This window comes from Penicillium waksmanii, assembly GCF_028829765.1.
Source record: "Penicillium waksmanii strain IBT 27052 chromosome Unknown utg000007l:1.0-4314555.0:1.0-4317578.0, whole genome shotgun sequence".
Lineage (NCBI taxonomy): Eukaryota > Fungi > Ascomycota > Eurotiomycetes > Eurotiales > Aspergillaceae > Penicillium > Penicillium waksmanii.
The window spans coordinates 499,230-526,327 of record NW_026643253.1 but is presented as its reverse complement, the minus strand read 5'-3'; the positions used below and the strand labels follow the sequence as shown (position 1 = coordinate 526,327).

General features: G+C 48.2%; 13 protein-coding genes across 13 annotated transcripts; 6 read left to right on the top strand and 7 right to left on the bottom strand.

The window, feature by feature from the left end:
* Positions 1-2,100: 2,100 nt before the first annotated feature.
* Positions 2,101-2,532, top strand: N7481_007043 (RICIN domain-containing protein; the record flags this gene model as incomplete). Its single annotated transcript, XM_057266262.1, has 1 exon — positions 2,101-2,532. One exon carries the CDS (start codon positions 2,101-2,103, stop codon positions 2,530-2,532), a length of 432 nt encoding a protein of 143 aa, XP_057120463.1.
* A 527-nt stretch (positions 2,533-3,059) lies between these two features.
* On the bottom strand, positions 3,060-3,814 carry N7481_007042 (SGNH/GDSL hydrolase family protein; the record flags this gene model as incomplete). The annotated part of the gene is made up of 3 exons (XM_057266261.1): positions 3,060-3,246; positions 3,305-3,493; positions 3,558-3,814. 3 exons carry the CDS (start codon positions 3,812-3,814, stop codon positions 3,060-3,062), a joined length of 633 nt encoding a protein of 210 aa, XP_057120462.1.
* Positions 3,815-5,242: 1,428 nt separating this feature from the next.
* On the top strand, positions 5,243-5,485 carry N7481_007041 (uncharacterized protein; the record flags this gene model as incomplete). The annotated part of the gene is made up of 1 exon (XM_057266260.1): positions 5,243-5,485. One exon carries the CDS (start codon positions 5,243-5,245, stop codon positions 5,483-5,485), a length of 243 nt encoding a protein of 80 aa, XP_057120461.1.
* A 544-nt stretch (positions 5,486-6,029) lies between these two features.
* On the bottom strand, positions 6,030-6,247 carry N7481_007040 (uncharacterized protein; the record flags this gene model as incomplete). Its single annotated transcript, XM_057266259.1, has 2 exons — positions 6,030-6,135; positions 6,156-6,247. 2 exons carry the CDS (start codon positions 6,245-6,247, stop codon positions 6,030-6,032), a joined length of 198 nt encoding a protein of 65 aa, XP_057120460.1.
* A 7-nt stretch (positions 6,248-6,254) lies between these two features.
* On the bottom strand, positions 6,255-7,194 carry N7481_007039 (F-box protein; the record flags this gene model as incomplete). The annotated part of the gene is made up of 2 exons (XM_057266258.1): positions 6,255-7,041; positions 7,100-7,194. 2 exons carry the CDS (start codon positions 7,192-7,194, stop codon positions 6,255-6,257), a joined length of 882 nt encoding a protein of 293 aa, XP_057120459.1.
* Positions 7,195-7,436: 242 nt separating this feature from the next.
* N7481_007038 (uncharacterized protein) lies at positions 7,437-8,164 on the bottom strand (the record flags this gene model as incomplete). Its single annotated transcript, XM_057266257.1, has 3 exons — positions 7,437-7,602; positions 7,742-7,819; positions 7,872-8,164. Coding segments are annotated over 3 exons (537 nt in total), but the record flags the coding sequence as incomplete, so codon positions are not given.
* Positions 8,165-8,687: 523 nt separating this feature from the next.
* N7481_007037 (putative extracellular soluble lytic transglycosylase) lies at positions 8,688-9,493 on the bottom strand (the record flags this gene model as incomplete). Its single annotated transcript, XM_057266256.1, has 2 exons — positions 8,688-9,294; positions 9,354-9,493. 2 exons carry the CDS (start codon positions 9,491-9,493, stop codon positions 8,688-8,690), a joined length of 747 nt encoding a protein of 248 aa, XP_057120457.1.
* Positions 9,494-13,429: 3,936 nt separating this feature from the next.
* Positions 13,430-14,523, top strand: N7481_007036 (uncharacterized protein; the record flags this gene model as incomplete). Its single annotated transcript, XM_057266255.1, has 2 exons — positions 13,430-13,480; positions 13,549-14,523. 2 exons carry the CDS (start codon positions 13,430-13,432, stop codon positions 14,521-14,523), a joined length of 1,026 nt encoding a protein of 341 aa, XP_057120456.1.
* Positions 14,524-15,816: 1,293 nt separating this feature from the next.
* On the top strand, positions 15,817-16,872 carry N7481_007035 (uncharacterized protein; the record flags this gene model as incomplete). The annotated part of the gene is made up of 3 exons (XM_057266254.1): positions 15,817-15,885; positions 15,944-16,187; positions 16,262-16,872. The coding sequence occupies 3 exons, from the start codon at positions 15,817-15,819 to the stop codon at positions 16,870-16,872; spliced, it is 924 nt and encodes a 307-aa protein (XP_057120455.1).
* Positions 16,873-17,063: 191 nt separating this feature from the next.
* Positions 17,064-18,885, bottom strand: N7481_007034 (uncharacterized protein; the record flags this gene model as incomplete). The annotated part of the gene is made up of 5 exons (XM_057266253.1): positions 17,064-17,176; positions 17,228-17,416; positions 17,470-18,078; positions 18,137-18,548; positions 18,616-18,885. 5 exons carry the CDS (start codon positions 18,883-18,885, stop codon positions 17,064-17,066), a joined length of 1,593 nt encoding a protein of 530 aa, XP_057120454.1.
* Positions 18,886-19,661: 776 nt separating this feature from the next.
* Positions 19,662-21,206, top strand: N7481_007033 (putative MFS pantothenate transporter; the record flags this gene model as incomplete). Its single annotated transcript, XM_057266252.1, has 3 exons — positions 19,662-19,831; positions 19,901-20,318; positions 20,370-21,206. 3 exons carry the CDS (start codon positions 19,662-19,664, stop codon positions 21,204-21,206), a joined length of 1,425 nt encoding a protein of 474 aa, XP_057120453.1.
* An 870-nt stretch (positions 21,207-22,076) lies between these two features.
* On the top strand, positions 22,077-23,945 carry N7481_007032 (GMC family oxidoreductase; the record flags this gene model as incomplete). The annotated part of the gene is made up of 3 exons (XM_057266251.1): positions 22,077-22,113; positions 22,205-22,579; positions 22,999-23,945. The coding sequence occupies 3 exons, from the start codon at positions 22,077-22,079 to the stop codon at positions 23,943-23,945; spliced, it is 1,359 nt and encodes a 452-aa protein (XP_057120452.1).
* Positions 23,946-24,358: 413 nt separating this feature from the next.
* On the bottom strand, positions 24,359-25,657 carry N7481_007031 (uncharacterized protein; the record flags this gene model as incomplete). Its single annotated transcript, XM_057266250.1, has 4 exons — positions 24,359-24,850; positions 24,923-25,191; positions 25,378-25,393; positions 25,607-25,657. The coding sequence occupies 4 exons, from the start codon at positions 25,655-25,657 to the stop codon at positions 24,359-24,361; spliced, it is 828 nt and encodes a 275-aa protein (XP_057120451.1).
* Between the last annotated feature and the right edge of the window lie 1,441 nt (positions 25,658-27,098).

Here is a 27,098-nt window from a genome sequence, read left to right as displayed (position 1 = left end):
ATGGCCTAGCCCTTTCACAGGTTAAGGTGGAGATAATCACAGGCCTGACTGGGTCAGTCTCCAAGTTCAACATCCAGAAATTTTCGTGGGAATATCAGTGGATCAAACCTACACGTATCTACACAGTAGGGTAACATGAATATTGCCTCATTAGCAAGGGGCCGACTTCCGCGAGGGAAGAAAATTATCTAGCGAATTAACAATTTCCACCCCGCGAACTGATCGATTGCTTCATCTAATTCAATTCAATTCACCTAAGCCCTGATGGAAAACACAAGAATCTTGGGCCTCAAATCCGATCAAATCCGCGACAATACAATCTCACCCTTCAACACTACTGGCCAATAGCAGAGTGACTCTCTACATACTCTTCCTACAATGCTCCAACCTACTGCCATCCAGCGCTGTACCCTACATCACCCATGGGTAGACCTACTTCCTGATCCTCAAATGAGGAATAACTTGATCCTTGTGGGAGAATTTGAAGAGGAGACACAGCTTTGTCTAGATATGAAGGGTAATAGGGGTCCGCAATCGCAGACAGGCGGTATTATCGTCTGGCGTGATCCTTGGGATCCATCGGAGTCGGGGATTACGGACCCGTTTGCCCGTTCTTGTGGCTGGGTCATTCAGAATTGTCATAGCCTAGCCTATTCGACAAATCAATGGCGGGCGAAACGGCATGAAAGACGGTTTTTTCGTATGAGTTGATATGGGATGTTGTTATTGAAGAAAGCTTGAGTTCGACGTATTATTCAGAGCAACTCTCGTCGTCGCAGCCTATGAGAACTAAATTGCGTGACATGCTGTGAATTAAATCAAAGACTAAATTTCAGCTACTCTCAGCCACATTGGATGTGAGTTCATATTCAGCCAGTCTCGGTTGGGTGAGTATTGTCCCGCAGGATGACCACATACAAGCCACAAATACAGGCGATGGTCGCTCAGTACGAGATTGCTCTATGTATTATTCTTCCATATTTCCTCTGGGTTTCCTCTCCATTTCCTATCACATTTTGGGTTTGCAGACGAGGATATTATGTACCTCACGATATTAAGCAATATAAGGCATTTCGGAATTATGACATTCAGTATATGCTCTTTTATCCGAACTAAATAGAAATCTTTCGCTTGCGAAATGTACACTCGAATCAACCCAGGGACAAAATTGCTCTCCCTGCCTGGAACCCACAAAACAACTTGAAACTGAACATTTATGGGGAGCATATTAAAGCTTACAGGGACTCTGATCAACCTGAATTATTTTTCTACGGGTACCTCCGAAATTCCAAAAAGACCCAGGCCCGCCTGTCAGCCGCCTAGGAAGTCAGTCTGCAGATTGTCAGCCGGCGGCTTCTTGGCGTCTTGATCACCAGTATTTTAATCGACAACTCGATTGACACGCGACACGGGGAACATATGAAGATATTAATTGATATTAGACAGTTTTCGTTTGTCAGAGACTGTCAATAACTTCACATAGTTTCCAGAAAGTAAGAACTCGTCAGGTGTCTCGAGATTAACCAAACGCGAGTTTGTGAGGAACGGGCAAAAATGAAGATCATGGCCAAGATTTCAATCTCATGCAATTCTAAGCCTACTTTAATGATCAGCCCAGAAATTCCCGCCAAGTCGTCGCTTGGCATGTCCTTCAAGCATTATTGCAGTTGCCCAGCGCTGCAGTCGGCCAGCCCAAGGAAACATATTGCAGTCGAATACGATGAGTCGGGGTGAAGGTGAACTTGAATCCCGAGGTCGGCGACCAGGTCTCCTCGCCAATCAAGGCCAAAACGAAGGCACAGTCATCTCAAAATGCAACTCTACATCGTTTCATGCCCTTCTAGAAGACTTGACCGGGCTATAACCCTGATATACACCTTGGCGAATGCAGCCATACTAGCTGACTACTTCGTCGGGCACAAGCTGAGGACGAGAATCGGAAGAACGAGTCCAACTTGAAGCACAAATACCGAATTTTCAATCAATCTCCTCGTATATAAATACCTCCAAACCATCGCGTCTTCTTTTTCTATCAACAATCTGCTCACTACTATTCTATTAAGCCTAGAAATCTCTTCCAAGAACTCTATCCTCTTCAAAATGTCTGAAAGCGAAGTTTCCACCTCTTCTACCAGCTTCGTCAATGGAGCCACCTATTCCATCAAGGTCTCTGGATCCGGTGCTCTGAGCGTCGTCCCCGGCAAATACAAAAATGAAGAAGTCCACATGCGAATTTGGGAAAAGGCCCGCAATCAGCTTTGGCGCGCAGAAGCCAACAATGATGGATTTGGATTTCGCAACGCTAGTACCGGCAAGCTCTTGGGTGTGAACAAGAACGGAGATATTGCCTGCGATGCAAGTGACCTGAACAGCTGGGAGAGATTCAAGTTCGAGGGTGCCAGTTCGGGCTCACTTTTCTCTCTCATCTACAATGGTTCTCAGCAATATCTCTATCAGCCTGCTCAGTGGGACTCGCTTCAGGTTACCGAACACAGATCGCTTGCTGCTAATATCACCGTTACGCGGGAATAATGTGAGTTTGATGACTGAAGTGCGATCAAATATATGGTGATTGATAATATTCTCCAGGGTCTTCCCATTTCATCGAAGTTATTGGATATTCCAAATCATTAGTTGGCATATTTTCGATAATGAGCGAGGTGCAATTCTCATTCTGGTCCGTGTCTCACTTTGACAACCGTAAACACCACCTAATTATTCGATGTTGGATATTCAAAGCCTACTATGTAATTTCTGATCCTGATAAAGTTTTGTATTTAAGATGTCTTTGCGAGTAATCGAAGTTGAGGAATTCTATAATTGTCCGAAAAATGTTTTATTGTAACCCGATTCGGAGCTAGAGCTGGAAGAAAACAAGTTGGTTTGTCGAGGGAGTTTCATGGCAGACGACTGTCGCTAGGGTCACTAGAAAGGCACTCCGAGTGAGAGATGCATTAAGGGTATTTGAAATCATAAGTAATTTGGATCGATGTTGCACGCCGAATCTCTGGGCAACAGTTCTCGACGGCCTCGGGCTGTCTTGTCAGACCAGGGAGGCTTTACTCATAACCAGACGACACGGAGAGTGCTGACGTTCGAAGTAGACCCGCCATATGTTCCCCGATCACTTCACCCATTAGGTCATATCCATCTGGAGTAAGATGAAGTCCATCATCGAAAATCTTGTTCTGGAACTCCTTCGAGGCGGAGTGATAGGGAATTGCAGCGCATAAATCGAAGGCAAAACTATATAAAAGTTAGCATAGGCTCCACATAATCCTTGATGAATTAGGTTCTGGCTCACAATCTGTCTTCCTGGTGGGCAAGTATCAAGCGGTTGACCTCATTGCGGTTTTCATCTGTGCGTGCAAATTTCGCCGCACAATCGAGGATGGTCAAAGCGAGGACTTTTGCACCCGTGGTGAGCGCCATCATCCAACACTTTTTCAGACCGTCATAAATATTATCAGACGATTTGCCATAGCCTATATCGCTGTCGATGGGTTTAGCATCAGGAATCACGTGATGTTGACACTGGGATAATAAACAAGACGTACTTTCTCCCGCCGAGGAAGATGACCAAGTCATAACGCTTTTTGGTCATCTGCTCTGATATGCGGGAGACGAATAAGCCCGGAGAACAAACTAGATCGCCTGGAAGACCGGCCACATCTGTCGTGATCTCCGTGGTAGGTAGCACTGGCTGGAGGATTTCTTTGAGCTTTTCAGCATATGGGTGGTAATGTTCGCCATAATTGTAGTAGCCAGCGGTGAGAGAGTCGCCGAAGCACAGTATTGAGAGTTTTTCAGCCATGTTGAATGCAAATGAAACAAGCGAGTCTTGGTAGTTGGGAGTTGGGAGTCGGGAAAACGATGTGTGGAGTGGAGTGGAGTGAGATGGGGGGGGAGCCTAATCTCCGCCGAGCCAGCAGAGCCGCACAATTATTATATGGTTGCCTTGGTGCCTTAATGCCTTGGTAAACATGGTAAACTGGTGTAATAGTCGATTTCTGACTTTCGATTTACCACTGGAGGCTAGGAAGCTATCTAAACCCCGAAACATCGATATCTCGATTAATTTGGTCGCAAGATAGTTTCAGCCTACTAGTAAGCCATGCTATAAGACTCTATATCCTGCCCCTTTTCCCATTTTTTGCTCAACTCCACACTATAGATCCGGCCCGCAGTATGATCGCCACATATTAAACATCTGGAGTGATCAGATCACTTTTGGAGCGAATTAAGTTCAGCCATGAAAAACACCATCGGTCCACATCGGTAGTTAGGAAAACCATCTCATCCATCAGCGTTGTCCTACGGTTGACTTAAGTACGCCAGGGTATCCGAAGAATTTCCCAAAGTCATTTAGCGACGCCGGTTGGACAAAAGCCTTGTCTTAAACCCGAGGGTGCGAATTATTGCACATGACTCCGCGACAATCATTGCCCTCGGCCTTTAGCCAACTTCCGGACACTCCCCCGGACTCCGAAGACCGGGTTGGAATGTTATACACGAACGCTCCAAAGGCTCCTATTCGTTGCTTCGCATTTTTCAAGGGTCTCGGGGCTTCATACATGATCGACTTATATTTCTTCCGTTGAATATTCCAAGGTTGTTCAAGTTGTAAACTTGAACTTGAACCTTGCAAAGGCCCTGCCAGTGGAGTTATGTATTATACTAGTACTTTATATATTTCAATATGGTGTACTACTAGTAGTAGATTAACTTGAACTTAAAGCTATTCACTAAGCTGTAGGTTCAAGTCATGTCGATATCAATCTATAACTTAAAAACAGCCTGAGGGCTTCAAGTTCAACTTAATTCGGCGAATGCTAGAGAAGATCGGTACAAATTAGACTACAAAACTATGCTTTATAAGGTCACAGAGGTCTTCCAATCAAGACTTTCATTTCAGGATCGCGTCGGTTATAGTAGGAGTGTTAGTCACCGAGTTGCATAGTTGCACTGTAGACCCTGCACGAAACCACGATCTTCCAAGGTTTCTCAAAAGTTCGGGGCTTACCTACCACTTCCTATCTTCAGGACGACGGCAGCAGCCGGCAAGCGAATCGGACTATACGCACAGCAGTCAACTCAGCGATATAAGAAATACCTTGAGAAGAATCCAGAGAATCTTAAGCCAACCCTATTCACAAATATCATCGACACCAGAAAGTGTGACTTCAGCGACTCCGAGATACGAAGCGAGGCGTAGGACTATATTGTTGCCGGTAGCGATACCATGGCTGTTACTTTGACCTATCTCATCTATTCCGTCTGCAAAAACCATGAGGTAAAAGCAAAACCTGTGGAAGAGCTGTCTACTTTACATGAGTCATTCACAGACAAGGACCTTCGCAATCTGTCTTACCTGGATAATATCATTACCGAAACACTACGTACACTGCTGTGCCCTGCGGATTACCTCGAGATGTGCCACCAGAGGGTGTACACTTCAATGGTTATTTCCTTCCTGGGGGTGTGACAGTCTCCACACAGTCATATAGCCTCCATCGTGACCCGGTGATCTTTCCGGAACCAGAGAGTTAAGGTAGACGTACTACTACTCGGATTTGTGGTTCAGATCGCTGATGGTAAACCTGCTTCAAACTGGAACAATGGCAATATACTAGTACGAGCAAGGAAATGAGAGACATATCAATCCTATTTGGGGGGCGGATCACGGAGTGGGTTTTCGTGTGACCTTAGGTTGCCAATACCTTAAGAGATATATTGCTAACACGATGTTCATCAGTCTGCATCGGAATGCATCTTGCACGTATAGAGCTTCGTCTCGCTACTGCTTTGTTCTTTCATCAATTCCCCAAGGAATGAGTGATGAGGATATGCATATGAAGTGCTTTTTGCTAATGGCTCCAGCGGGCCATCGGTGTCTGATTGAGGCATAATGGGGATCTACAATACTCAAGTCCGGATTCATCGCATGAGTTCACCCAACAAAAGAATGCAATCAACTTGAACCTACATCTTTGTTCAGAGCAATTAAATTCCACTGTGACAGGTTAAATTCAAAGATGCCTAGAAAAGGCTGAAGTTGCTGACTTCTGATGTTGTTCTGCAAATTGATCGCGCCAATCGTCTCCGTCTTCACCACCAATTATTAAATCAACCTCTCTAAATATTTCATTACTTACATCCGTCCATGAACTGAATACCGCCTGGCCTTCGATCTGCGATAAAGGTGTAATGTCAAATCGATGACCCGACCATCTACCTCGAGCAACATTATCACATCAACCGATCTTTTCAATCGCATCCGACCACGAAATCCGCGAAACCAGAATTTCCGCAAAGTCCAAGACGTCAATCTGAGGTCCATGCATAAACTCGCACCTGAGTGCAATTGCTTCTCCTCTCACAAACTCTTTTGTAGTGAGGTTGCGTAGAATCCATGTTTGGTCGCGAGGGAAAAATTCTAGAATTTCGGGCTTCAGTCCCATCATGATCTCGACACGGTCAACCTCGGGCATCGGGTAGTGCGACTCGTACTCGAGAAACGACTTTTGCAAGTTCTGTGAGAGCGATGGTCCTCCGACCCTTTTGTATGAATTCTTTATAGAGAACGAATTTAAGTCGAAGACCTGGTTCAATTCTCTTACCTCGGCCTCTTGTTCCGGGGTGAGCAAACCAGGTGGATATTTGCTTGGGCCACAGCGATCATCTATACAGATAATAGGCTCACCGGCCCAAGGAGCAAGGGAGCGAACTATGTGCTCCTCAATACGCAAGAGACCAACGGCCCAGAAATATCGACTGCTGAGACTGAAGTGCAGGACATCCATCACATCATCTAAAAAGGCGAATATTCTGCAATGGATTTCAGACGGCATGTTCGATAGCGATCTGACTCGAGAAAAATCTCCTAGTTGAAGAACTTCATGCATATCGTGATGATCGATTCGGGCGGCTTTGCTGGAATGACTTTGTGGTAGTGCGCTTTTTCGCGACCGTTTTGTACAAGCCAGGTCGCCTTCTTCATCTTCAACATTTTCGCCGGGAAGAACATCTAGGCCCTCGTGACTGATGCATATAATCAGTGAGGCTTGAATGAGTTGACCAGACTATGCGAATCACTAACCTATGCACACTCACGGGTAATGCTAAAAGTGGCACGAGCCCGGTCGCACTACCGGATACTAAACCCTCGATAAGTTGACCGATGCATCCCGTCATCTCCCTGCGACCAGGTGCAATTACTCGCCAATTCTAACTCATATCCTTTGGGGTTTGTATGAAAATGGTGGACGGCCATGTAGATGATTTTGGCAGCGAGGAGTGATTAGGCTGAGGTCAAAGTCGCCTGGGTCCACGTTGGTCACGTCAAGCATACGTATTCACTGGTCACTAAACACTTGAATTCCGCGTCTTAGCAGATTTTAGGCAGTGGAATATGTAGTTTAGAAGTTAATCAAATACTAAACGAGAGCCCCCCCATTGGCAGAGATGATGCTCCCAGTACACCAGCCGAATTCGGGATTGCAAATAGTCGCAATGAGACCAGCAATCTCACTGGTATACGCTGGCCGTCCTCCGAACCTAGCACCGTGCTCCACGATTTCTGGTGTATCAAATCCTCCCATACTGGGGCCAGGGGCGTATGAGGAATCCATCGCGCAATTTTTTCCTTGATTTCATCCGGTGCGACCAGTATTGCCCAGTAGCTACAGCTCCCGGGTTGACCGAGTTCACGGTCGCATTTTCTGCAAGCTCGCGAGCCCACACACGAGTCATAGCTTCAATCGTGCCCTTAGTTCCAGGGTAAAGTGTTGTATGTTCTGTGCCTACTTTGGAATTTATGCTGGAAAGAAGTTATATGCGGCGCGTACGACCCGCCGGGAGGTATGGCTTACAAGTTACAAGCGCCAGTCAGAAGAATTTGGCCCAGAACATTAACCTCGTAGTTGCGCTGGAATTCATCCTCTTTTACTTCCTCCATAAGTCCAAGGAATGCGACAGCCGTGTTGTTTATCACAATGTCAATTGTGAAGGGCTTGGAATTGGCCGAGAAGGTATTTTTTGCCATTTCCACAAGGCGTTTGCATTCTGCTCTTAAGGTTATATCGACCCTCGCGGGGAGAGCAATTATTGCATGCGTCTGGGCAAGCTCAATGGCGAGGATTTTAGCGGAGGCATCGGATCTCTCTCTATATCGCTATTTGTCGCATACTACTAACTAGTTCTGGATCAAGCCTTAGGTCTCGGGCATCAACTTCCAAGGTTGGATCCGAGTCAGTTCATACCACTCCAGATAGCCTCTTGTCACAACTAAGGCCACATCGCCAAATTTTGCTTCCGCTTACGCCCGGATATTTGCTTCAAGACTTGGCGAGTACCCAGAAGCATTTAAGTATTTGAACGAGGTGCGAATGAGATCAACTAACTCTGAGTGGCGGCAAAGTACCTGCTGCAACATCTGCCACAGACATAGAACCATGAAATTGGCGATATATGCAAAGTGGCTAGGAGAGAGAGATAGAGAAAGTGTGTGTGCGTGTGAGGGAGGAAAGGAGGTAACAGCGGAAAGATGATATGTCTTTTACGCATGTCCACCTTAGTAACTTTATGCTCATTGCAGTGGCAGACTTGAGAAACAATTCAAATAATCCTTGATTTATGTACTAATCCCACTGTACAACTCATCTGTCCCCGATCTAGTCCATGGATACTTAGCACTTGCTGCCATCGCTGCAAGACTGGTCACACTTGTAAGTTCCAATCCAGTTATCATCACCATAGACATCTAGCCCCAACAACCATCCATTGAGTACTTGGTGAAGATAATCCAAGTTTTGGGGCACTCCGTTCGATTGTCCCTCAGAGGAGCAGGGATAATCCTCTGTGAGTCCCTTGTTATCGTTCAATCCATTACCAGCCACGAACCATCCGTTATACGCGCCAAAGGCCTGGATCGCATTGCCGCCATTCGAGCTGATCTGGCCCTGCAGATAGTTGGTGCCGGCATCGACGTTATCCTGAATCGAGTCGGTGCACTGGCCGTTAGGATAGTTGGCGCAAGAGACCTGCATCAATCCGGGGGTTGGCCCGCCGGCATCAGCATTGCAGGAGGATTCCTGCATCGCGATGACGGCTAGGATGACGGGATCGACATTGTACTTTGATCCGGCACTTTGGAAATACTGGTCGTACTGCTTGCAAGAAGATCCGATACCGCCGTAGAAAGTATCTAGCGAGATGTGGTAGATGTCTTCGAGTGCGAGGAAAGGCGGCTTCCAGCCACTGTCGGTAATACCGGTGTTTAGCCAATCTTCGGATCTATGAAGACGGTTAACAAGCTTGATCAACCGTGAAATATTTTGAAGAATATTTCGTACCCATTGGGTCCAGTATTCGGAGTGACTTCGTCGGTTGCACCCTCGGCCTTGGGGTTTGAACCAACGCCAGGGTTTGCAGACTGGGCATTTGCCAGTGCAGCGGCCAAGGCGACGAGAGTCGCTGTCTTGATAATAGTCATGGTGTATATTATAACGTGCAGAGATGTAGGATCTTGAAGTCTAATGGAAAGGAGGTCGTAGCCTTGGAATGATAATACATCGTAGTGTTGAGAGGAAATTGTTGAATTATATACCACTCGAGCCAGGTTCAGGTTGTTCCTTCGATTGCCACTCATCAGCCACCTCGCAATTTTCTTCCATTTCAAAATGAAACCTGAAGCAGCGAGAGAGAACTGAAACAAGCTACTGCACTATTTCTATCGTCAGCAGTTTCTACAAAGGGTAAGCTGAAGGCAATGCTCACTCATGTGGCTGATGGTCTGCGAGATACCAGTTTCCAAAAAGAGACACTGATAGATTCTATGCACAACAGAATAATTTAATCACTTCACTCAGGGTCCAGAATTTGGGGTCGAATTTCTCCATATCGCAATGATTGTCGCATAAACGTCTGCTAATTTGGAGCTTGCAACCTTGTAAGCTGTTCTTATTGGAGGGATGACGCATGGGGCTGTGCGGGATCATTACCCCGTGGGCCATTTGCCCAATCAAAATGCGCAGAAGAGCATTGTGAAACAGGGGTAAAATGTAAATCGACAAGCGGCCGTGGGCAGGCTCGTTGATCAACCTTAACTTGAATTGCTGTGCAAACTGAACTACTACATACGTGCGTATGTCTGTCTGCGGCACCTACTTATACAGCGAACCAGCCTAAACTGGAGCTCCAGCAGACCCAGCAAAATGTTTGACTCATTCAAAGGTAACTGCACTCTACCGTACGTAGTACCGAGGTAGAGAGGTCTAAGATGGTCCCTTGATCTATGGCAACAGCCATCTTAAGAAGGAGGGAACGGAGATCAGGTGATTTTCTGCGCGAGTCGTCGTCGTCTCGAAGAACTCGTCGCCCTTAACGAGAAAGCGAGGTGTAGAACAGGACAGGGTACGAAAGGAGAAAAAAGTGCAGAACCTTTCGAAATGGAAGAGCAAGGTACAGAGGCGGGTGGTCATCTCGAACCACCCGTCGGCTTAACGGCCTCGCGAATTGGTTATCTGCAACATCCCCTGTAAGTGACGGAGAGACCACCATACTAGCACCAGTCATATCTCATTCAAATAAAGGCGACAGGCCAGGTCCAATGTATTAGCATGCGATCCACCTTATCCTTTGACTTCAACTTGGCGAAGGTCGTTGCGCTGTTATCAGGGTTCATGTACAGCGGTCTGGGAGATATCCTTGGCAGGCCGACCACGCTATATTTTGTAGGAGTCGTCATCATCGTGGAGAATCCTAGGATAGGATCAATATTGCTGTTCCTGCCAGTGAGTATGGCCTTGCCGGACGCATACATCCATGTACCCAGCAAAGCCACCTACCCCAAGGGCATATTTATGTGTATCACCACCTCAAAGATAATCTAGCGTGTGTGTCTTTATAGTAGTATAATACTCAAGGTAGCATTGCCCGTAACAAAAAGAGAGTTTTTATACCAAGAAGCTGACTGATGGCCCAGGTTGTTACCCTGGTTCTTCTTGAACTCCAGATGGTATGCATGCTGGGGACATTGCTTGAAAGAATGGTCCTTTTCAAGCTTTGAAAGGCAATGCCTGCCATCGTTTGCAGCTCGACCATTCATAACAAAATATCCTGGTTAATTCAACATGATTGCAAATTTCACCCTCAAAGGCTTGAAGTAGGTCAGAATCAACAATATTGATAGTCAGCTGGCTTCTATCTTCCAACCTGAACAGCCATCCTAGCTAAACAGGACCGAGAGGTTCTTAGATCACCGCAACCAACTCTGCATGAATTGCGAGTACGGACCAGTCGTCATATCGGTGGGGATTGCCACTTCAGTGTGAGAGATAGGATTTGGACAAAGTATGAAGAAGTGAAAGGTACCAGAGAGAACTTCTGACGCGAGGAGGTAAGGCAACAGCAAAAGGTGGTTGGAGAGGGAGGCTTGCCGCCAGTTTCTGATGCATCAAATCAAACGGATCTCACTGAGCCGGCGGCTCTCATTGGATCTCTTCATGTGCATCACACATAGGGTATGTGCGACTCTAATCTCGTATGACAAACATGCCTCTTCGGAGCTAAGCCACCAATTGATCAAGGGGCTAGGGCCTCACAACGGCTTCTTGCCTTTGCTTAACCAAATGCACGGTTCATTGGTAGAGGATAGCACCATCGAAACTTTTTTTTCAATGTGGAAGGGGGCTAGTCCGGTCCAAGCATGTATTGGGAGAATATTCCCAAAAATAGTGAAAGAACTAACCTCAATGAGAGCGCTTTAGTCTTTGTTCTTCGATAGCCGGATTCCGAGTCACTGAATTGGGTTCTTGTAGGGCATAGTGATGCCTCTAGCACACAATTCCACGATAGCTATCTCGATCTGAGCAGATCACAAACGAAATAGATCACATTTCGGAGATCGAACGACATGTTACTCCGTCTTCCTCCTTCGGAGGGACATCCACAAAGTTTGATAGAAACGGATTACGTCTGTGGACCAATCTGAGACTTTTCAGAAAGAAACCCCATAACCGATGGGGTCCGCTTTCTCGATATTCTCAGAGTCTTGGCCATTTGTCGAAGCTGACCCACGAGCACGGGATGGAATGGAGTTGAGAATTGAGAGGCGGGCCACACCGCGCTGGTCGTGTTGCCACCGTATTGTAGAAAGTTCTCCGAGTGGGATCCATATCATCCCCGCTTCTCACTGAGTGGGCACTGCCAATGTGGGCCACGGCAGGATCGAAATGACAGTGGAGTTCATATCTTCAGCATGGTGTTCCCCCCTGAAAAGCCGAGGTCCACACGTTCGCAGGGTCTATTCTGGTGGCTTGCACCATCACTCAGCCCAGGGCATAGTTTGTTCTTAAATTTGATGTATCTAAAATCATGCGCCAGCTCTTGCAGATGTACTGGGCTGCAGCTCTGGGCATCTTTTTCATGGATTGGGGAAAGGGGTAGGCGAGAGCTGGGGGCCAGGCCGTGGTCCATGTGTGCGGCATGGCTAATTTGATCCTTCTCTGCATTTGCTGCATATGACAGTGGCCCCCGGATTTTCTCTGCTTACATTTCCTCATGCTCAGGCCGACCGCCACCAAATGCAAGGAACCACCAAGTTGAAAGGGACGAGGCTTCTCGGGAGGCGTAATAAGCGGTCTGCTTGGTACCCCTGTCGTGTCTGGGCGCGAACCGCGGGGCTCACAACCTGAGCTATCGGACGTGGGTGCACGGAGTATTGATTTGTACTCGTAGTTTATCGAGGAAGTACCAGTTTTGGGGCCGGGCGGAGTACGGAGTATTTGAGAGTCATTTTATCGACCCCAGTCAATATGCCTCTAAGCCATTGCCTTGTAACTTTGTCCCATCAAGCCGGTTAGCATAACCCCTGAAAACAAGGCAGCGCCGTCACGAGCGCAAAAACAAGAGATGGGGCAGTGAACCACACTAGCAGGCCGAGGACTGTGGTCTGCGAGTGGGATCAATCACAGACTGCGCTACCAAAGCTAGTGGCTCGGGGTGGGTCGTGCATTGCATATAGAGTTTTATTATCCAAGCTAGTTCGAAGAGATACAGCCGAACTTGTCAACAAAGGTGATGAGTAACAGGGGCACGCCAATCAGAAAGCTCCAGTTGAGCGAATGGACCGGCCTCGTCGTATACCGGTTCCCTTTCTTGCCTGCTTGGCAGTCTTCTTTCCATGAGGATCGACATCGACTCCCCTTTTCCGACAATGCAAGCGTGGAGGTCCGGACGCTTTGGCAATACTTCCTTGACATACATTACCTGACGGATTTCCTTTTCTCTTCTCTCTGCAACTGCTTCGTTCCTTTAGGCCTTGTCCCACTGTCACTCTTTTTTGCTGTTCTCAGCGTCCATTCTTTTCCAACAAGATACCAATCACGTCTTTCAATTCTTTACGCAAATCTACGTTCTTTTCGACAAGATGAAGCAAACTATTATCCCTTCCCTCGTGGCCCTGGCTGCCTCCTGCTCCGTGAGTAGCATGTCTCATTGATCTACAATATAATGCATGTATAGCTAATCAATTGGTTTGGTTTACAGGGCGTTATGGCCACCGATGAGCTCATCAGCGTCCCTGTGGGTCTCTGCACCGCTATCCTCGGTGATGCCGAGTGCAAGCAGACTTCCTCCTCTAACGGACTGATCAATGTCCCTGTTAACGGTTGCGTTGCTGCTCTTGGTAAGGCCAAGTGTGACCAGGCCTCGACCTCCAGCGGCAAGGGCTCTCTGATCAACGTCCCGATCAATGTCTGCCTGGCTGTTCTCGGCGAGGCTCACTGCCAGCAGAGCTCCAACGACAACGGTGGTCTGATCAACATCCCCATCAACCTGTGCCTTGCTGTTCTCGGCGAGGTTGACTGCCAGGATGGATCCAGCACCTCCGCTGCCACCACCACCCCCTGCGACACCGAGACCAGTGAGATCGTGCACTCCACCGTCATCCCCGGTGCCTCTACCACTCAGGCCTCCGTCCCTGCCACTACTACTCCCTGTGACACCGAGACCAGCGAGATTGTGCACTCCACTGTGATCCCCGGTGCCTCCGGCACTGGCTCTTCTCCTGTTGCTCCTACCACCACCCCCTGTGACACCGAGACCAGCGCCATTGTCAGCTCCACCGTCATCCCCGGTGCCTCTGGCTCTGGTCCTTCCGGCCCTGCTGGCCCTGCTCCCACTGGCCCTGCTTCCTCTGGCTACCCCGGATCTCCCTCCGGTGTCTCCCCTGGTCACTCTTCCGGCTCCGGCTCTAAGCCCGCCGTCACCGTCACCTCTACCCGTTACCAGACTGTCTGCCCTCTCTCCGCTGGCCCCAGCGGCTGGTCCAAGACCAGCTCTCTGCGCCGTGTGACCCCCACTGCCCCTGCCCCCATTGCCTCCGCTTCCAGCGGTGTCCCCGGCACCACCGGTGCTCCCTCGGCCACCCCCACCCCCGCCTTCAACGCGGCTGGACGTGCCACCTTCTCCGGTGTTGCCGTTGTCTTCGGTGCTCTCTGCGCCTTTGCCATGCAGATCTAAATGGGGATCTAAGGTGGATTAGTCGGTGATGCGAGTAGATCCTGTCAGTGACAGTTGGCATCTCTGCCTTTTGTCTTCAATTCTTTGTCGACATTCACGTTTCATTTCAAGCTGGACATAGTCCTTATTTTACTTCTGTTCTTAATAGGCTCAATCGGCCTCAATTCCAACAGCAATCATAATTCCATGATATATGTCTCTCGAGTCTATCAGTTGCCTACGCAATTAATGTTCATGTCTATCTCAGGTAGCCTTTAGTTGCGCAGTGTTGACATAAAATTTCGTTTATTCATAATCTTTCTCTAGGAAATGGTTGTCGATTCTTCATTCGGAGTTCTAGACCCCAATCCTCTGTATAAAGGGCTTCCTTGGCGTAGTAGACACTCAAGCTCAAGGGGAAGATTGATGATAGTAAAAATAGCTCGATTGTCGATCACTTAGTACTTCAATCTCAATTGAGAGGTTCCAGAACTTGAAGGGCGCGCCCTTGGTTATACCGGAACTATTGAGTTCCCTCTCCACTAGTAGTCCGATCACATCAACCTTCGAAGTTCTCGATTCAGCGGAATTGCAACGGGTATGGGCCCTTCTCGAAATTGAACTTGGCGATGCCACGCCATTCGGTAACCACTTTCTATATTAAATTACTATCTTCAAGTTCAATTTATTCATTCCAGTCATCATGTACTGCAAGGCTTAATGCTTTTTTGAAGAGACTAGCCCTGTATTATGGATTCCAATGTTCCCCAGGTGCCAGCTCCAGGGCTGCCCACTGGCACTGGCAGGTGCCCAGGTGAAATTATAAATTTTTCCAATGAGTATATTGTGGAAATATATATTCGAATCTTCAACTTGAACCGCCCGATTCCCGGCGTGTTTCCAAATTTCACCTGGCATTCTCTGACCAGAAATTCCTAAGAGTCTCATTAAAGATCTCACATCATCGAGGCGAATTCTACCTACAAGTAGTTGTGTGACATTTTCCTCAGTTTATTTTTGGACGGCTGGCGTCCATGGATTGCCCTTCTGGGACAGCCGTTGTGGGGTAAATTAGGGGTAATAATTTCCGGCACTCGCTTAGGCGGCTGTTTCATCTCCAGGAACTTCAGTCCCTGACTCATGCCAGTCCCGGTCCCGAGGTCCAACTTCCTTAGCAATCAATATACAGACAAATATACAGCAATCATATATCTACCACCCTCTTCTACCAGTAAAAACGGTATATTCCGGTGGATATTGCCAAGTCAAGGTCTGGAGCCTCGAGCCTGGAACCACCGAGGCACGCTCTTCAACATGTCTTCAATCACCATATCAACAGACAATCCCTTCCAGAAGCTGATCACTGAAACACAGGATGACCCGGTAGGGAAATAAAGTTCTGTTTGACTACTTTTTGTCTAGACTGACCCAATCAAATTAGGCACAATTGCAATACTCATACGAGAATCATCGCGTCAATCGCAACGCTCAGCAGCAAGCGATTATCCTCGCAGATGACTTTCCAGGCTGGAAGGTAGACGATATTCTTATGCGACTCGATGGGCCGAGGAAGGAAGATGACTACATCGATCCTCGCAATTGTCTGGTATTTTGGGGGCGCCCACCCTCTCCAGTCCGCGACTTGATCGCGTACGTGCAAGATGAACTGAAGGCTGTTGCACCTTGTGAGTTCAATTAACCTGCCTGACCTGAATGGTGACTTGACCTGTTCTATTCTAACCGAATTTATCCATAATAGCGCTCTGGACAATGCCCTTGCAGAACCTACACATTACAGTACTGGAAGTCGCGCATTCCTTGACCAAGGATGAGATTGAAGGACTTGTCCAAACTCTGAAATCTTCGACAGAAGTCACCCCGAATCAAATCTCCGAGTATCCAACGAGTCATAAGACGCGTCTTCTCAAGCCCATCGTTAGCTTCGACTCCGCCGCACTGGCCCTCAGCTTTGTTCCGGCTGCCGGTGAGCCTGCAAGGGGCCAATCAAGGGGTGCAAGTGATGATTACAGCTACCACCATCTTCGCCGCGACATTTTTGATCTTACTCGACAAGCAAATCTTCCAGTGGCTTCTCGTTACGTTGTCCCCTCGGCGCACCTCACCATCGCCCGGTTTATCAACCATGATGGATTCCTTATCGAGGAAGGGGAGAGGAAGGGTCAAATTGACCGTTCGCGCGTGAAGATTCTAATTGACAAGATTGATGAGATCAACAAGAAACTCGAATCTGAATATTGGCCTCAAGCCGATGGTACTATCCGTGAGGGTGGTGAATTTATCGTGGGAGGGAAAAGGGGGTTGACGATGAGGAGAAACCGCGTTTGGTATGGGGGTGGCGAGGACATGTAGATGGAGCCAATTCATAGACGCTGTCGGATTTACATGGCCGGAACTTTTCATTCGAGCAATTTGTCCCTCGAGCATACTGATTGTGCAGTACTACTGATCCAAGCGACCAATCTAGATCGTCTATATTCAAAATTCATAGAACCTGCAGAAGCACTGACGCAATTCGTTGACATCTCATTGATTATTCCAGATCAACCTAGCGCTTGCAGAATAACCTCGGTCATCATTAAAGCACTTTCGTCCTCGAGCCGCCGTCCAACAAGTTGCAGACTGACAGGCATTCCATGAATGGAGTCCGCATTGTCTAGTTAATCAGTTAGCCAGGCCAAATGGAGATGGAGGAAAAGCTACTTACAATCTTTTCGGATCTTCGTATCGACCTTACCCAGCGATTCGTCGCTGGGATATGCTGCATCAAAGACCTTATCGGCAAACACCCCGGAGGGGAAAGAAACAGCAGGGTAGTCGAGAACATTGAAAACTCCAGTATATCCGATATAACCAAACTTTCCGTTTTCAACGCCGCTGTATGGAGTCGTGGGGCCTAGTTGCATCCGAATTAGAAACCATAAGTCAAATTCCAAAGGATAAACTCACAAAGGATAGCATCAATACCGCTCGCATTCCACTGATCAAGGTAGGCCTTGCAAATCCCGTTCCGCTCAAGTTGCAGCTGCCACATATCGTACACACCCATCTCTGTTGCTTGAGAGTACGCCTCCATCTCCGGTCGGAAGGGCTCCTCTGTCGCATCAAGCAATTTACGGACTGACTTCCCACCATCCGCGACGAACATGCGACCGAGAATAGAGACAAGCTTCGAGTGCCATTTGGGATCCCAGTCAACAACTTCGTGGCCGGCTTGTCGCAGCTTTGCGACCGTCTCCTTCAGCGCTCGGGCAACTGGAGGTGTTGGTGTGACTTGCTCGTCCTGCCAGAGCACGGCGAGTTTGAGTGTTCGCTTGGGAGTCACAGTGCGCCAGGGAATTGGCAAGCACTTGGGATCGTTAACCCAGGGTTTTTGACCAACGATAGTTTTGGCCCAGAGTATAATTTCTTCCAGGGATCGAGCCATAGGCCCGTTGACGCTGTTCACGGCTTCTTGGCCCGCGAGGCCAGAGCGAGTTTGGAAGTTCGGGAATCGGCCGGAGGATGGTCGGATGGTGAAGATTCCTGTGCATGCGGCTGGGATTCGGAGCGATCCTCCTGTAGGCGATGAAGAATTAGGTTATGTACTAGGCGAGCTGATGTTGAAATGACTTACCGATGTCAGTTCCCACTCCAAGACGGCTTCCACCGAAAGCGATTAAGGCTGACTCTCCACCGGAAGATCCGCCAGAGGTGAGTTTGCGATTGCGAGGGTTCACAGTACGACCGAAGACATTGTTGACTGATTCAGCGATCATCATGGCTGTGGGGACATTTGTTTTGACATAGAGGACCGCGCCAGCCTCAAGGAGGAGGTCGGTCAGAGTGCTATTATAAGTCGCCGGGTCGTTGACGAGAGAGGCAAATCCCACAGTTGAATCACAGCCGATGAGATTAAAATTGTCTTTGATTGAGATTGGGAGGCCGTGGAATGGGCCTTTGGTTTTACCTGTTGTTCGTTGGTATTCGTCCAGCTCCTGCGCACGAGCGATGGCTTTGTCAAAGAGGATTTCGGATAGACAGTTGGTCTGTTCGATCCAGTTAGCAATTGTCGCATATCATCGTGCGGGTGGAGAGGCAATTGAACGGATATACCAATTGATGAGCTGCGGCTGCGGCTTTGCAAAAGACACGAGTGACTTCTTCCGATGACCAGGATCCAGTCGCTATATTGAGGAGGATTTGGGGTGCGGGGGTTGATGTTATCTCCAACTCGCGTTCAGTGAACCAGCCAGATTCTTTAGGAAATCCTGTTACATCCGCCTGTGTGTCAGGAGGTAGAATATCTGCGGGAATCACCCATTCTGTCGGAATAGACGCTTTAAGGGCGTCGCGCTTTTGAGCCCCAATAGTTTCCCAAGACATGGTTGAGCCTAGTTACCCAACAATAAAACCAAAACAGGCGGTATGGGAGTTGGCTGTCCCGCGAGGGTAACATGGGAAGAGCTCTTCATTTGTATCTCATCGTGCGGGGTCTTTTTTCGGAAAATGTGCCGTGATATTCATCTTAGCGTTGGATAACCGTAGTGTTGTTGTCGGACCTTTGGGGTGCCAATGAAACGATTGTCAGGATATGAAATACGCGGTTAGAGGCAGAATGGTGAGTGGAACTCTGGAATTGCTCCCACTTCGCGGTATATTTCGTACTACCTTTGTTCTAATCGAATCCTTTAGTTTCTTTGGACAGCTCAAGCCCCATAACAGACATTCAGGTGATTCAACTGCACATCTAGCAATTTGCCGTTGCTACCCCCCTCACCCAGAGACAGATAAGATGTATAGATTAGTTTCCTAGTCCGGCAGGTTATGTATTTCTGCCAAGCTTGCCAGTGAGCGCTAATCTGAAAAGTGGAGCTATCCCCGCACTTTTTGCAGCGAGCCTCGGGCAAAAGTAGACGATCTGATCGAGATAGCAGTTTATTTTCTTTGATAGCAGAGCCATCTGCTGATACTCCGCAAATCCGGTATATCAGACCGAGATTTGAAAAGATAACGGTTGGCTCCTGGATTGCGGCGACCTTTTGAGTGCGGACCTGGAGAGATAACCACGGATAGATAAATAGCGCTTCCCCCGATCCACTCGACGTCAAATTTTGCCATCGTATTTTCCCCACAGCAGGGGAGTACGAATATCAACCACAATGGGCGTACTCGGCCGATTCAAGTCCTATCTGAAGGGCCATGAAAGTGTGCCTGGTGAGGCTAAACTACTTCGCAAAATTGACACGTTTATTTTGTCGTTCTGCTGCCTGTGCTACTTCGCGAATTACCTGGATCGCAGCAACCTTAACAATGCTTATGTTTCGGGAATGTGAGTCAAGAACTTGGACGAGAAAGCCTTACTATATGGTGAGAAATATACTGACGATATGCTTCGCAGGAAGGAAGAGCTCAACTTCAAAGGAAATGAACTCAACCAGATCAACACTGTTTTCACTGTTGGGTATATCGTTGGGCAGTTGCCCTCCAACCTCGCAGTGACCTATTGGCGACCGCATCTTTTCTTCCCAGCGATGATGGTGATATGGGGTGCCTTGACCATGGTAACTGCTGCAGTGCACAATCCGCAGGGAATCATGGCTATTCGCTTCTTCCTAGGGTTGGCTGAGTCGAGTACTTTTGTCGGAACACACTACATTCTAGGTTCCTGGTACACGGAGAAAGAGCTTGGGAAGCGAAGTGGTATTTTCACCGCGTCGGGCCTAGCTGGAACGATGTTCGGAGGCTTTATTCAAACCGGCATTCAGTCATCTCTTGATGGCAGACACGGCCTGTCAGGGTGGCGATGGCTATTCATCGTACGTATTCTGCTTCTGGATCAAAAAGTTCCTTCCAAACTGACAAACTAGATTGACGGTTTGATCACTATACCGATCGCGATCTACGGATTCATGCTCTTCCCAGATACACCGACAACAACGAAAGCCCCTTATCTGAGCTCGGAGGAGCGTGCCATGGCCATCGCGCGTATTCCAGAATCTGCCGCCGAGAAAGTCCCTTTGAACCTTGCTTTCGCAAAACGCCTATTCACCTCTTGGTATTGGTACGCATTCGTCATGTTGTGGGTTATCGCTGGTGAAACAGAATCATTCTCTACCAACGCCCTGCTCGCGCTTTACATGAAGGCTCATCCAACCAATCACTATACTGTCGCCCAATTGAACAACTATCCAACCGGAATTCCCGCTGTTGGTATTATATCCACACTGTTTTGGGCGACCTTGACCGACTTTATGGGCGGCAAACGGTATCTGGTTGGATATTTTATCGCAATGACAGGGATAGTCACATCTGTTTTGATCTTGACCCGCTTTGACGATACTGCAGTTGTCTTTGCCGCATATTATTGGGCTGGATCTGTCTATGCTTGCCAGGCTACATTCTTTGCGTGGTGTAATGATGCCATGCGCTATCAGAATGATCGCTTCCGATCCGTGGTAATCGCGAGTATGAACATGGGCAGCAATGCAGTGAATGCCTGGTGGATCTTGCTATTTTACTCGGCCGACTTCGCACCGCGATTCACCAAGGGTATGTGGGCTATGATTGGGTGCTGTATTGCTTTGGCTATCTGGACGACGGGGATTGTTCTTCTCACAATGCGCGAGGAGAAGCATAACGAAGTTCAGGACACACGTATCAGAGATTTAGATGCCAAGCAAATGGATAGTGTTAGGGAGGTATGATCTAATTTTATGGTCCCAAATAATACAGCATGAACAAACAGTTTTGAGATTACGAGCCAGTATTCTTTTTGTAGAGAAGGGACTCCAATTCCTGTAAGCCATCGAGTATTGTGATTTGGCTAGCGTTGCGGTCGATGGAAAATCCGAAAAAAAGCCATGCAGCTCTGCATTAGCTTGCTTTTATCAGCGCCTGTCAAGCGTACACGTTTGAGTGCCCCACGAGTCACGACCCCACCTGTTGTCGAGACAGTACTAGCCAATTTGTGAGAGAGAATCTTGTCTACTTTGGCACCTGCATGCCAAGAAACAATCAGGTCCGATCATGGAAGGTTGCGAATATCATGCTGCGAAGGTAAGCAATGCTCGTATTACAAATAGTAGGGAATACTAGGGAGTCATGGTTGATTCAAACCTTCGAAAGGAAACACCAGGTGGAAAAATAAATGTTATGTTGTCTTCTCATACATAGTAAGAAGCAGCATTAAACCCAATAAAAATCTGATGATTAACAGTACAGCAAAATGGAAGTTTCTTTTCAATACGAATTATCAAATAGTTTCCTCCGAACTGTCTCAATCGACCCCTCCTCGCCTGATAATCATCGTCCCACCCAGCGGGGCAAAATTATCCACTTAAGCTGCTTCCGAATTCTTAAACCATTTGGAAGAGCAACTAAGTATAGCACGAACCAAAGCTCATTTAGTCTTTCGGCTCCCAGCAGGGCTGACTTGAATTCTAAAACGCCCCCGCGCGCCCCCGCGGCCATTATACTTCTTTCTTCTTTCTCTGGCTTCCCTCTCTGATACTGCGAGGTGTATCTTCACGTCTTTTTTCGTCTTATAATCGGGTCAATTGCATTATTTGTTCACCATGGCTGAAGAAATTTATGATTTCATTATCGTCGGTGGTAAGCCATTTCCCCCAAACTCAAAACTCAGTCCGAATCCCAATTGCAATTCTCCTTCCTACAGTAACACTAAATTTCACACAATATCCAGCCGGTCCAGCCGGATGCACCCTCGCCTCAACCCTAGCACGAACAATTGCCGAACCGCGGGTCCTCCTCCTCGAAGCGGGCAGCAAAAACGACGACAAATCGCACCGCGTCGTCGGAAAGCGATGGATGACTTTCCAGGAAGAGTCTATGAATTGGGGATACAAAACTACGCCCCAGGATGGGTGTGATGGCCGTGTTCTGGATTATTCCCGTGGAAAGGGGTTGGGTGGTGGGTCCGAAATCAATTTTGGGCTTTATAGCGTTGGTGCGAGAGATGATTATGAGTCTTGGGCAGAGATTGTGGGGGATGAGGGGTTTGGGTGGGGTCCGATGCAGAGACGATTTAAGAGTCTTGAGACGTTTGGGATGGGGGCTTGTGAGAGTGAAGAGGGGGAGGAAATATGGGAATCCTAATGTCGAGGATCATGGCCATGGTGGTGCGCTGAAGGTGGGCTTTGCGAGGGAGTGGGAGATGGATTTGAGGCCTTTGATGGACAGTTTTGAGCAGGCGGGCTTGAAGAGAAATTTGGATCATAATTCTGGGGATCCACTTGGTATGGGATTGTCTGTTCATTCTGCTGGGGATGGAGTGAGGAGTACGGCGAGGGATCTGCTGATTGATGGACCGGGGAATTTGGTTGTCGTTACGCATACCCCGGTGCAGACGATTCTGTTTGATGATAAGAGGGCTGTAGGTGTTGAGACGAGAGGAAATACATGTGGGTGCACCTTATTAATGAGGATTCTGGTATTGTTTGCCAATTGGAAATCATACAATACGGCTGAACTATACAGTCCTTGCCTCAAAAGAAGTCATTCTATGCGCCGGATCTCTTGACTCTCCCAAAATCCTCATGCATTCAGGTATTGGCCCAGCATCCGAACTAAAGAAATTTGACATCCAAACCGTCCACGACATACCTGCCATCGGCCAAGGACTAAAAGACCACTTCTTCGCACCCCTTCTGGTCTCACGAAACCCAGAGACGAACGACCGAAACGCCTTCTTCAAGAGTGAAACCGCCATGGCCGACGCCATGAAGCAATGGGAAGAAGATGGGACTGGACCCTGGTCAAAATACGGATGCCAGCTCACAATAGGCTGGTTCAAATCCGACACCATAACCTCGACCGATGAATTCAAAGCACTGCCAAAATCCGAACAAGAATTCATGAATCGTGAAACCATCCCTCACTACGAGATCGTCGCGGGATTCCCTATCCATCTCCTATTTCCGGGGATGTTGTCGGATTATAGCTACACCTGTCTAGCCGTCTTCCTTATGAACGAACAATCAGCCGGCGAGGTGCGACTTCAATCGTCGAATCCGGACGACCCACTCCTCTTTGACCCGAAGATTCTATCGCATCCCTTTGACCAGCGCGCCGTGATTCATATGTATCGCCATCTGCTGGAGATCTCGAAGCATCCTTCTTTCGCCAAGGATACTTTGGCTACTATTTTGGGACCCAAGTCCGAGTCTGATGACGATATTTTGCAATTTTGGAAGGATCATACTTCTTCTTCGTGGCACATGATGGGGACGGTCAAGATGGGAAGGACTGGGGATAGTGATGCTGCGGTTGACAGTGGGTTCCGTGTTTTCGGGGTTGAAGGCTTACGCGTGGCTGATATGAGTGTCGTGCCTGTTCTTACCAATAACCATACGCAGGCCACAGCGTATGTCACTGGTGCGACTTGTGCGGATGTTTTGATTAGGGAATATGGATTGGATCAGTGAGGTTCCTCAGTAAAGGTATTTGTTGCTTTGTCCTTTTGAGACATGTGGACCGGGCCACTCGTACGCAAAGCGAGGCCATGACCCAAGATATGGAGCGAGAGAGTGGAATATTTAGATGCATTTAATTAGACTCATTTAATATACCATGCACTGTTACTCAGCGCAAAAATTTAGAGCCCCCAAAAGCAATAGTAAAAGGAAAAGGAAGGGGGAAAGAAAACACCACCATGTCAAGCCAAAGACATGACGTCACTTATCGCGCCGCGCACCAGTACTGAAGAGCGAGGGACGAGTTGAGAAGCAAAAAAAGCGAAAAAATGAAATTAAAAACGAAAAAGGGATATCGAGTGACCAGCAGAATTGCACAGAGACGGAGAAAAGTGAAAATTCAGGTTGGGTCACCGGGAAGGAATTCATTGTCCGAGGGGGATTCCATGACCCTCCTGCTTCGGCACGGTAACGTCTTCTTGGTTGTCATCTCCACGCATGCGCTTGCCGGGCTGGGGTTGGGGCTGGAAATTGTTGCTCATAAAGTTGGTTTCCTCGTGTGGCTTGCGCATGAGACCAGCCGAGGCGATGCGGTTCAGCGAGTTCATGTCGTCGTTAGGATTGCCGGGGTGTTGTCCTTGGTGGGGACCAGTGGGAGCTACCATTGAGCCCGAGGGTCCGCCGAGGCTGCTGGCGAGGTTGATATCGGGGCGCGGCTGGTTGAGATCGATGTTAGGGGGAAGCTCGGGCACATCGGCCTGCAGGTCCATCAGGCGAGACTGCAAGGTGATGACATAGTCGCGTAAAGCGTAGTTCTCGTTAGATAGCTGTTTGAGCTGCTCGTTCTTGGCATCGATGTTCTTGACCTCATCCTCAAGTTTGCGGATATAGGTCTCCTTCCGTTGGCGAAAAGCGCGCTATGAGGCGTGAGTGGGGACTCTTGTAGATGATAGATGCCAAGGCGTTTCACTTGACAGGGGATGATTTACCTGGGCGGCACGATTCTGAGCGGCACGCTTGGATGTTGACAGCTCGCGCTTGCCGAACCCCTTGGGCGTGTCATCTGGAGATCCTTGGTGCGGCTGAGTGGGAGTCTGCGGGGCGGCCATCATGGCGGCCCCCGAGATGGCCGGGTCAATGTTGGCTTGATCCCGCGACCCGGCCGGATTTGGCTGCAAGTGATGCTGTTGCTGTCCAGGTTGGGGCTGGGGACGTTGACCCAGGTTGTGCTGGACAGCAAGAAGCTGGTCGTGAAGGACTAGCGGGATATGAAGTTAGTTCTCCGTTTGATAGCGTCGCGTCATTGCCAACATGGGGTTGCCACAAGATGCCCAGCCCGCCCGGAACCGGAAATGTCCGGGGATAAAGGGGCGAGGCTAATCAATAGTCCCATGTCGTGGAAGAGCACGAGAATAGCCCTGCCATTGCGATGTAGATCACATACCTTGATCATCATGGTCCTATATCGCGATTGTTAGCGGGAAAGGTCAGGGAGAGGGGCAATGAACAGCGCGGAGGTGGCGGGACGCAGCCCGGAACCCGACCACGCGTCAGAGCGACGGCGAGATGAGCATCCAGGAACATCGCGACAATCTTGCGTCTTCCATCGAACATAAATGTACTTGGCGCGGGAGACGATCTGATGACAAACGCGTCGAAGAGTGGTTGCTTACCTGAGCAGACTGCATACTGGGATGCGGCGCTGGGGCCAGCGCAGGTTGCATGGATAGCTGGGAGAAAAAAGGGGGAATATAAGGAGAATATGAAATCAGGCGACCGGACGACCAATTTCAACCAATAAAGCCCGAGAGTAGGCAATCTAGAGGGGATCTTGAGATGTTGAAGCTAGAATGAGGTAAGCAGTTGGGTGGGTGATGCTGTAAGCAGAAGTTGCGAATTATCTAAGACAGGGCGGTGGGAGATGGCAGTACTCAAAGGGAGCATTCAAAGAGAGTAGTTGATCCCCTGTGGATCTATGTATCTGTGAATAATTAGTATTCCTGAGTAGATAGGGCTACTCTGTCGTATATGTCTCTTATTTTACAAATTTCTAATTTACTTGAAGTGAACTTTGAAACTGGCTAACTCTTGAACATGAGTTTGACGCGCTCGCCGCTACAGTCACATGACTCAGTGCGACGCGTTCCGTTTCCGGACCGGAGAATCGTTACCCCGTTATCACACTTATCTCCGATGATGTCATTTCGCTCGCTGCTGGCGTACCAAGGTACTCCGTCCCAAAGGTTTGGTACCTGAGACTAATGTACATAGAGATAGATCTGGCTACTACTGGCATTTGGCGACTGCCGAGGATAGCTGACTGTTGAATGTATCAGAATACAAGTCTAGAGGTCTACATGCTCAGAAGAACTACTCAGCCGTCCTGTGCAACCTAGTCCGACGTTTCACAGCCAACCCTTCAAAGCAAAATATTTGTACTGCTGATGTCAGCACTGCCAGATGGTGACACATGCCCTAATCTGACTAGTTTATAGTTCCGATGGTGCGAGCTTTGAATTTCTGTGCCGAGGGTGCCTACGCAAGCATGCAGTGTTTCTTCGGCTAGTTCTTGAAATTCTTACAATGGACACCAGTGATATTCACAGTAATGAAAGTCTGTTCGAAGAACATTCGAAGTAGAAAATAAAAATATTTAAAATAGTATCTACAGGTGCAATACAAATTAGAAGATTCCGGCGGTCTCCAGAACTTCATGCCTTTTGATCATTGTGGTTCAGCCAATGAAATGCAAGCGTGGCCTCTTTGAGCCTCTTCCATTCTTCAAATCCGTGGTCCCCGAGGCCAGAACCAGATGGATTGTATTTATGCATCTCTTTGATATGCCATATCCTTGAAATATGATGAAAGACTCGCTCAACCTCGTGGTAACCTCTCTTTTGTAGGTATAGCCATTCAGATTCCGTTGTTGTGGCCAACTCCGGTAACGCCAACGCCTTGTCAATGAATAGGTCGTTTCAGAATACAAGTGCTACTGTTTGAGAGAGAGGGGTTGAGTCGGGGAGCAGTTTTGAGACAAAGCACTATCCCTCCCTAATTGAAATAGTACTACTGGACAAACCAAATCCAAGCACAAAGCGCAACCGCAATCTAGTCTATTGACTACACGATATACGATTCTAAATCCAGAGAAATGTGTAAAAAGGA